Raw genomic sequence first — 11020 nt, 5'->3', positions numbered from 1 at the left:
CATACTCCCTCACTCACGCACTCTCTCTCAGCGCTGTGCTCTTGTTTTTGCATTTCACACAGACACAAAATCTAACTTGCTGCCATGTAGAATTATGGTGTTATTTCTACGTGAGGTTATTTTATTTCCTTGTATGTTTGCGTAATATCTGGCTAATCCGTGATATTTTAAGTAATCCATAGGTTGAAACCCTACAAACACGGGGTAATGCCGCATATCAATAAATTAATTCGGGCAGCTAATGGTCTATCACAAATCTCTGTGAAATAATATATTAGAGCAAAATATTCACACCTTTCATTTGAAACAGTTATGTGAATCATTTAGTTTAATACCTATTTTGAGTTTGTTGGAAATTAAAGCCTAGTGAGAGTTAAGAATACAAAATTCTTAAGGTATACCAACCCCCTAGTGTGACTTCAGTTCAGTGAACTGGCATGTTTTAGTTAACTTATAACTAATAACGTGTTATCTATTTTTGGAGTTGCGGCCATAAATTAAGATTCTGGAATTCTGGGAATGTGCAAATTTGTGCCTTTGCTGGAACACATTAACTGGGTTTTGCATACCAGACAAACAGTCACCCTTGAGTTTTAGTTTTTTTTTGGTGACACACACACACACACACACACACATACTTAGTGTCACCATCGTCCACATACTGTACATCATAGGCTGACTGCAGATCAGGTTTACAACAGCACGCCATATCACAGACTCATCCTGTAAAAGCCTGGCCATGACATATTGTCTCAGCGCAATTCCATGAGCCTGACTCAGACTTTCTGGCTTGATGTTCCTCGTCAATGGAAGAGCATTCTGAAATAAGATAGATCATTATCTTGGTTAATCCAAAGTAAGTATTTAAACTAATTATACATGTTTTTGTAATTGTATACATTTCACCATCTCTATAATACATTTAGCCAGACAACAGTAAACAGTGAAAGCACAGATTAATTGGGATAGTACAGAAATATGCTTGAAAGGGGCAGATAAGTTTTGTAGGATTTTCAAGTGGCATTTAAACAGATGAGTTTTGAAGAGGCGTCGGAAAGTGTTGATACTCACAGGCAGATGGATCCACTGGGGAGCAAGAGGCATTGACCATAGAACACTTGAGGTAAGGTAAGACAGTTGAGATGGATAAGGGCATCTGCCAATAAATAATAATAACAATACTAATAATAATAATAATAATAATAATAATAATAAATAAGTCGATACAAGATACTGTATTCTTATTTACATAGTTTAATTACTTCAGCATCAAAATAACTTAATTGGTGAAGGTGAACCCAAATCAAAAGTGGCTGATCTTACCAGCTATACAAATGCCCCACAACTGTTGCCATCTAATTGCCTGGCTGATACAAGCTGACCAGATGTCCATTCCTCTTGCAACTCTTTTGTTGCCTTAGCATCTACACTCACCTAAAGGATTATTAGGAACACCATACTAATACTGTGTTTGACTCCCTTTCGCCTTCAGAACTGCCTTAATTCTACATGGCATTGATTCAACAAGGTGCTGAAAGCATTCTTTAGAAATGTTGGCCCATATTGATAGGATAGCATCTTGCAGTTGATGGAGATTTGTGGGATGCACATCCAGGGCACGAAGCTACCGTTCCACCACATCCCAAAGATGCTCTATTGGGTTGAGATCTGGTGACTGTGGGGGCCAGTTTAGTACAGTGAACTCATTGTCATGTTCAAGAAACCAATTTGAAATGATTCGACCTTTGTGACATGGTGCATTATCCTGTTGGAAGTAGCCATCAGAGGATGGGTACATGGTGGTCATAAAGGGATGGACATGGTCAGAAACAATGCTCAGGTAGGCCATGGCATTTAAACGATGCCCAATTGGCACTAAGGGGCCTAAAGTGTGCCAAAAAAACATCCCCCACACCATTACACCACCACCACCAGCCTGCACAGTGGTAACAAGGCATGATGGATCCATGTTCTCATTCTGTTTATGCCAAATTCTGACTCTACCATCTGAATGTCTCAACAGAAATCCAGACTCATCAGACCAGGCAACATTTTTCCAGTCTTCAACTGTCCAATTTTGGAGAGCTTGTGCAAATTGTAGCCTCTTTTTCCTATTTGTAGTGGAGATGAGTGGTACCCGGTGGGGTCTTCTGCTGTTGTAGCCCATCCGCCTCAAGGTTGTACGTGTTGTGGCTTCACAAATGCTTTGCTGCATACCTCGGTTGTAACGAGTGGTTATTTCAGTCAAAGTTGCTCTTCTATCAGCTTGAATCAGTCGGCCCATTCTCCTCTGACCTCTAGCATCAACAAGGCATTTTCGCCCACAGGACTGCCGCATACTGGATGTTTTTCCCTTTTCACACCATTCTTTGTAAACCCTAGAAATGGTTGTGCGTGAAAATCCCAGTAACTGAGCAGATTGTGAAATACTCAGACCAGCCCGTCTGGCACCAACAAACCATGCCACGCTCAAAATTGCTTAAAATCACCTTTCTTTCCCATTCAGACATTCAGTTTGGAGTTCAGGAGATTGTCTTGACCAGGACCACACCCCTAAATGCATTGAAGCAACTGCCATGTGATTGGTTAGTTAGATAATTGCATTAATGAGAAATTGAACAGGTGTTCCTAATAATTCTTTAGGTGAGTGTATATACTTCCTGGAAATGTATGAACACATAAAAGACAGATAAGGACATCAAATATTCCTAAATATTAAGCAAAAGCTGACAGCCACTGTAATTGTGAAGGTTTGAATGATAATTGTGATATTTTGTTGGTGTCAAAATGCATATTTTATGACAACAATACACAGCTCCACATTTCCAATGTTCTGGATATTATTGTTTCCAGGAAAGGAATCCAATATTGAAACTTCCATTTGTGGAAAGTTTGCAGCCAGAATCACCCAATGATTTGCATCCTCAATAAGAGGAGTTGCTTCTAACTGGAGTGAGGTTGTTAGTGGAGTTCCACAGGGTTCAGTACTAGTTCCTTTGCTTTTTCTAATCTATATTAATGATCTGGACTCTGAGATATTTAGCAAACCTTTTCACCCTGGAACAGAGGAGACTACGTGGGGACTTGATTCAAATCTTCAAAATCATGAAGGGCATCGACCACTTCAAACCAGAGGAGCTTTTCCAGATCAGCAGGGACACACACTCCCGGCAACACAAATGGAAATTGTGATTCAATGCATTCAAGAGTTGTTACAATCTGGAACAAACTACCCAGCAATGTGGTTGAAGCGGAAAATGTGGAAGCAATTAAAAATAGACTGGATAGGATTCTTGGATCACTTAGATACTAATGGACACCAAATGAGCACAATGGGTCGAATGTAAACTTTCGTATGTTCTTAGGCATTGATGGCAACTAATATCCTTGTAAACTTTGACAGTTGAACCTGTATTAGATTCATACAAATTAAACATGGACGCTTAGTCACTGCTACACAAACTTGCCTCAGATCAGCTAGACAAATATGCATCCAATTATTTCTATTTATTCATCACTTTGTAATATAAGTATTTATTTTGAAGTGTGAAATAATTTAATTGTCACCTTTTTGAACAACCAGGTGTCCCACTCTGCAACCACCCACAAGACAACTGCATAAGAAGACATGACAAAATCATGTGGCTGCATTCCTTAAAGCATCTACATTCACACAGAGATAGAATGCATCCTCCTAAAGAATCTTAAGTTTCTCTCTCCGAAAACTTTGTGTGGATGCCATTGGCTCACTTTGAGTGTTTGTGCTGTGAACAGTCCACTCTTCATCAAACACAGACACTTCATCATTGCCACACACTTCACCCACTACACCTAAAAAAGTATGACTTATCAAATTTGCATAATTCTACCTCAAACCATGTGTTAAGCCCTCCTAGCACACACATACCATATGTTTACTTCTGTTGCTTTTTATGAACATTACTGAATTTTAACTTGCTTCCTTGTAATGACAGAAAATGTTAGAAAATATTATTGTTATCTATATTAAATAATAACATAGTGCTATAATCTCAACCCTGCTTCTGACAACCCACTGTCCCTTCTGGTTTTCACTGCAACTGCACTCTTAATTACTTTAGGAAACCTTTGATTGAACTTTTAATTTTTGTAATTTTAGTTTGTTGATAATTCCATTAAGGCATCAAGCAATTGAGTTATCCATTGGAGCAAAAACATTCAGACACAGTGGGCCATCAAGACCACGGTTGAGAACCACTGCTTTATTTAGAATAAATGTATCTTTACAGTTATTCTGCAGGTGTATACAAACTTGTAAATTAAATTTGAAATTCATTAAAAATAGATTTAGACATGTTACACATTTGTGTATAATAGTATTCATAAATGAAAATGTTTTTGTCAGTACCAATTAGAGATGTGTTTTGAAATTCTGAATGATATACTGTATCATCTAATTCTATTATCCTCACTTCTAGTCCTGAATATATTTGTCTATAAACATAACAATATACACATGATTGTGTATTTTTGGCCAGATGGGCCAACTGGGTTAAAAGCTGTATTACACATTACCTTTTTACAAATTGAGTTCCGTCTGTGTGCTTTGCCATATTGACAGCAATAAATGACATGATTGTTCACAGCAAGTGGCACACTGTCTGAGAAATCCTCTACTTGCCAAATGAGTTGCTGCATCCCTTTTTCTTTCTTCTTTTTGTCATTAGACCTAACATGGAGATAAAGATAGTTAATTTACATAACCTGTATTGAAGGGTATACCTCAAATCTTTTAGAATAATAAACAGTGGGGATTAAAGTTAGGTGTTTCTGCATGTGAAAGGCATAACACACTATCATGGAATATACTATAGTATACTTCCTGTATTAACTGTATTAATGACATAACTACTCTTACCAGACAGTGAAAGATGTCAAAGTGGTGCTCTACTGACACTCTAGCACATTGTTTAGTTAATCTCTTGAACAGACAGACCCAGAAACATGGATATTAGTAATGTGTAAAACTGTAAAACTGTCTGGTAGCCAGTCTGTTAGAGGTGACTGCAAGAAAGAAAGACAGAAAGAAAGAAAGAAAGAAAGAAAGAAAGAAAGAGAGAGATAAAAAGGAGAAAACTACACTGGTTGAATGAAGTATATGACACATTAGCAGACATGATAAAGACAGCTGTGATTTTTTATAGTTTTAGAAGAATTAATCTTATACCATATTGCTTCCCAACCCTGGTCCCAGAGGACCACTGTGCTAGTGTTTGTTCACACTGAGCTCTGAATAATTAAATTGAACGCTGAACTGGTGTACCCCCACCTATTTAATAGCGAAAACCGAAAAAATACTTTGTTAAATTAAGTAATTTGGAGCTCACCTGGAACAAAAAGAAGCAGACACAGGGGTCCTCAGAGACCAGGGTTGGGAACCACTGCTATACCATACATGTACATCTTTTTGCTTGTTAACAAATGTAAGATAATGACAACATGCAAATAAGCAGTGTCTACTGTACTCTCTAAATTAGCCAATATTAGTCACACACCAGAGCTAAAAAAGCATTTGAAGGAGGTGATCTGATCTCTTGCATTGACATGAATTATTACTGCCATAAACAATTGAATGCTGGGATACTGTATGTATAAGTATCAAATACATTCAAGACTTATAACCAGAGGTGTAAAAGTACTCGGAAGTCATACTTGAGTAAAATTAAAAATATTCTATCTAAAACTTAATCCAGTAAAAGTACAAAGTCTCCCATTCAAACAGTACTTGAGTAAAAGTAAAAAAGTAGCTACTTTTAAGAGTACTCAAGTACCAAAAGTAAAGGTAAATTGTGATTTTAGTAATAAAGTGAATGTGGATGGGTTTGTGTGTGAGCCTTATAAAGGGGCCACACAAGCGATTCATTTGATGTTTTAATCCCACATTTTATTTTCCATAAATTATCAAGGTATTTTACAGTTCCTCAATTTTATCTTGAAGAAAACCACGTCCGGCAAAAATAAATGTTATTTAGGCACATATCTGGCTATTACTTTAATGTGTATTCAGTATTAACAAAGGGTGACATTAGGGGATTTATATAAATAATTGAGTTTTCTTAGCAAACTCACTGTTTACACACACACACATATATACATATATCCCAAAGAGTTAAACACATAACAAAATAAACAATATAAAATAAGTACCCCTGTAGTGATCACGTGTTATTATATAATCTATTGCACTATATTGCAGATGACTGGGTTTGAATCTCAAAACTATAATATAATATAATATACTCGGGGGTTCTGGCTGCACCGGGGACTCGAGCCCTGACCTCCCGCGCCACAATGCAGCAATCTCACCGCATCACTAAAAGGCCCAGGCCTCCTAGCGGGGCTTGAGAGCACTACACTACCCCCTTCTGTCATTGGAGCGTGGCCTCGCGTTCTGCCATCACTGGCACACACAGGGCCTCTCAGCACGCCCTGTCATCACAGCAAATCGTTGCGCTGCTCCACCATCACCGGGCCACAGCTCAGGCTCTCAGGCTTTCACTGCCCGGACACTGGCGTGGGTTAAGTCATCCCGCTTCTGACGCCAATGTAACGATACGGGCTTTTTGTTTGCCATATCGTTGCGGGAGTTCACCACCAACAGCAGGAATAACGGAGAGGACGCAGGTTTAACCACGAACAGCAATTTTATTTGAACACAGGCTTCTTCAGGTTGGAGCGACCCTCTCTAACACATTACCCTCTCACACTTTGCACTCTGACCCTCTGCACACGCTGACCTACTCCCCACTCCTAACTCCAACTCTCCCGCACGGGAACCGAGCACCACCATTTCTGCCCTCTGACCCGTGACTGGCTCCTCCAATCATGGCGCCTCCCGTGTTCCCGCGCGGGGCTGACCCTTACCCCGGAACTACCCCGCTGTAACAAGCACACTCACACACACAAACACAACTCGCAGCACGAACACTTTAAACTGCCCATCCCCCAACACACATATATACAGGCACATGCACCCCCCCAGTCCCAGATCACTACAATATATATATATATATATATATATATGTCCAGCAGTGCCATCAGCTCACACGTCTGGTCAGAAGTGGCCTTCATGGAAGACTTGCAGCCAAAAAGCCATACCTCCGATATGGCAACAAGGCCAAGTGACTCAACTATGCATGAAAACACAGGAACTGGGGTGCAGAAAAATGGCAGCAGGTGCTCTGGAATGATGAGTCAAGATTTGAATTATTTGGCTGTAGCAGAAGGCAGTTTGATTGCCGAAGGGCTGGAGAACGGTACATGAATGAGTGTCTGCAGGCAACAGTGAAACATAGTGGAGGTTCCTTGCAAGTTTGGGGCTGCATTTCTGCAAATGGAGTTGGGGATTTGGTTAATGGTCTCCTCAATAATGAGAAGTACAGGCAGATACTTATCCATCATGCAATACCACCAGGGAGGCCCCAAATTTATTCTGGCCCCAAATTTATTCTGATTGGATTATTCTGGCCTCAGATTGGACCCAAATTTATTCTGCAGCAGAGGCATTGCTAGGATTACAATACATTTGGGGCTTAGCCCAGAATCCAAACCCAAAGTAGGGGGGTCCGGGGGCATTCTCCCCCAAAAGAAAAATATTGATGTATTAATCTGGTGCACTTATTAATGAGTATTAATAAAAAAAGATTAACTAAAATTTTTGACAAAAAAGGAAAGAAAAACTGATCTGAAAAAAATCTCCAGCCAGCAGTAACGTTAGCTAGCTAGCTAGTTAGATTTATACATTGTCAATCAGACATCAACTCTTTAGCTGTACTTCTGATATTGTTCTTGGAATATTTTGATTAAATCATAAATATCTAGCTTAGCTATAAGCACTCACATTGTGTGAAAAAAACACCCTAATGTCTACCTAATGTCTCTTTGATGGTTTCATCCTGATGCTTAGAAACAAATTGGCTAGCTAGCTGGCTACCTCACCAAATTCAACGTCGTTAGCTGGCAGAGGCAGTCTCACTACCACCGACAGTACTGGTAAACAGACCATGCGGGTTTTCTAGCATCAAGCAACCTTAGAGCAGTGCCTCTGTTTGAGAGGACCCAAATCAAACTAGAGTAAAATGAATATAAGATGTGAGACACTGTGCTCTACCAAAAGGTTCCACTCAGGTGCGTAGGCTGGCTTTCACAACATGAAATCAAAATAAACAAAATGAGTGTTTCAATCACTAAATCAGTTGCAGAGATGCATATGAGTCATAAATTAATTATCGCTTGAAGTCTTGTCAATTGGATTCCACAAAGGCAAAGTAAGGTCATCCCACTTTCTTTCTATGCTTAGCCCATGTTCCACAAAATCACAGTGAGTGCAGGCTAGCTAGACCAGTGGTTCTCAAACTGTGTGCTGTCACACACTGGTGTGCCTTGGGAGCTGGCCAGGTGTGCTTTGGAATTAGTCTTATTTATGATGATTTACATAATCATATGTAAAGGTGTGCCTTGGAAATACTTGTTTTCATAAATGGTGTGCCTTATGACAAAAATGTTTGAGAACCACTGAGCTAGACTAACTAGCTAAAGAGCCCTTTTCTTCACCAACCAGAGCTTGTAATGTTAGATGAGGCAGTGGCACTCTCACGTCCTGACTCATCTGCTGCTACAGCTACAGGAGATAACTCATCCTCGTCCTCCACCTCCTCTAGCCTAATGATGCCGCTGTTCTGCAGCATGACAACGACCCCAAACATACAGCGAAAGTCATTAAGAACTATCTTCAGTGTAAAGAAGAACAAGGAGTCCTGGAAGTGATGGTATGGCCCCCACAGAGCCCTGATCTCAACATCATCGAGTCTGTCTGGGATTACATGAAGAGAGAGAAGCAACTGAGGCTGCCTAAATCCACAGAAGAACTGTGGTTAGTTCTCCAAGATGTTTGAGCCAACCTACCTGCCAAGTTCCTTCAAAAACTGTGTGCAAGTGTACCTAGAAGATTTGATGCTGTTTTGAAGGCAAAGGGTGGTCACACCAAATATTGATTTGATGTAGATTTTTCGTCTGTTCACTCACTTTGCATATTGCTAATTGATAAATATAATCTATTAACGTGTTTTTTGAAAGCATTCTTACTTTACAGCATTAGAAAGGTACTGCACCACCTTCATACTTTACAGTTGTAATCAGAAAATGGGCCATTTAAGTAGCTTTACGACTCTTTTAATACATTTGCATTTGTACAATGTTTTATTCCTGCTCATTGTTGGGACACTTAAGGGTTAAATACTAACACTATACTAATACTGATCAAATTAATTACAACTTTTTTGGTGCAATATTATATGTACACTGGTTTTGAATCTACATTAAATGTGTCATTTGAAAGAAATAGACATGTAAAACATTGTGTATTATTATGGATTTCCTTGCCAGGTGTGCAACTTACAAATGCACATAATACGTGAAAATTAGGTTACAATGTATACGTACACCTCTAAAACATGCATATTATTTTATTGTTGAACTGACAATCTTAAAAAATATTATATTTCTGTTGTACTTTGCCACATCTAGCATGAAATTCGTAAGATCCTTCATGACGTGACTCAAGGGCGATTCACACCTCCTGACTAGGTGGTGCTGTCCCATGCAGTGAGCGCTGTCTCTGATTGAAACACGTCTTTGTCACACAGCGCTTGGTTATTGTTTTGCAGCTGCGGCTGCTCCAGCGCGGGTCCTGAGAAGCTGCGCGGCTGTGCAGACCTTTAAACCTGTGGATGCGGGACCTGGTGACGTCTTTTCCGGCTGAGTTCACGCAGACGGTTATTGTAAAGTCTGTGTAGATTGTGCGCAGACTCGGCAAAGTATGCTTGGCGTTTAATTTCTTTGCGCTAAAACGATTGGTTCACGGAGTAAAACTAATTTTCTATTGGTTGAGTTGAACATCAATCCGAGGATTCAATCTGCACGTCTAAGCGCCACATTGTTATTACGCATTTACTTAAAGTAACTGTTTACAAATAACATCAGTTCGGTGGAGTAATTTTTTAAAACGAACTAGTCTGTATTTGATTTGAAACGCTCTGAGTCTTCTTGCAGAGGTAAGGTTTCGTCTGTAGACATTGCAAGACTCAACTGAAGCATAATGTGCATTTCAGGGCATGTTATACAGCTAGATATGTTTGTTTGTATTCTGGTGGGATGCTGCAGTGCCGCTGTGTATACAACCTCTGGGTCAGAATAATAATAATATTCATAATTCATTAAGATGCAGCTGTAAAATACTTTTCTTATTTTATGGTTGGCTTGTTTTTAGGGAAACCTTTGTGTGTAATTTCAAGAATGATCATTTGTCGCTACCTCAATCATGACGTTTACAGCTTTGATTCCTATTATAAAACTCAAATTACTTTCGGTTTGCAGCTTGGCTGGAGGAACATGAATCTAACTCGGCGTGCGGGACAGTCTCTGTCTTTTGTAAATTTCTTCGCCGATGAGGAGCAATCCGTATCACTGTCCCAGGCCATTAACAGTCCTGATGCGGATGAGTCCGCTGTGACTGGAGATGATGATCAAGATGCTCGAGAACTGTTCGGAGTGCTGCGAGGCAGTGTTGTAGGGTTACGCTACTACACTGGAGTGGTAAGCTGGATACAAATGTCCTGTATGTATATGCATATATGGAGATTCAGAGAATACATTTATGAAGGGCAAAAACTGTACATTTGCATTGAAATGACAGGAAGGCGTGTCCAAAGAAATGTATTACTGTTTAGGCTAATACTTTTCATTTAGGCCTAAGTATTTCGTAACATTGACAATATAAACTCATTAGGTTTGATAGTGTGATGATGTGATCTTGTGTTCTCCAAAGTGACAACATACAATCGTATAATATTAGGGTCCGTATCTTATGCATTCATGCAAATATCCATGAGTCCTAAAGGGAATGTCCTGCAGGAATGGGTTTAAACAAGGAACCTAGAAGGTATTGTTGAAGCATGTCTGCAGAAAACTTTCAGATCTGTGG

At 39.6% G+C, this 11020-nt stretch overlaps 1 protein-coding gene across 2 annotated transcripts in view; it reads left to right on the top strand.

The window, feature by feature from the left end:
* The first annotated feature begins 9823 nt into the window (after positions 1–9823).
* hltf (helicase-like transcription factor) overlaps positions 9824–11020 on the top strand; it is a 31611-nt gene continuing 30414 nt past the window's right edge. For both annotated transcript variants that reach the window (XR_010817394.1, XM_066708890.1), the window contains exons 1-2: positions 9824–10091; positions 10414–10632. Coding sequence is in view for 1 of the 2 variants with exons in the window: in XM_066708890.1 (XP_066564987.1) it covers positions 10429–10632 (204 nt within the window). In the remaining variant the exon portion in view is untranslated. The remainder of the gene's footprint in view (positions 10092–10413; positions 10633–11020) is intronic.

The sequence above is a fragment of the Amia ocellicauda genome, chromosome 7 (assembly GCF_036373705.1).
Source record: "Amia ocellicauda isolate fAmiCal2 chromosome 7, fAmiCal2.hap1, whole genome shotgun sequence".
Lineage (NCBI taxonomy): Eukaryota > Metazoa > Chordata > Actinopteri > Amiiformes > Amiidae > Amia > Amia ocellicauda.
This window is presented reverse-complemented; position numbering and strand designations above follow the sequence as displayed.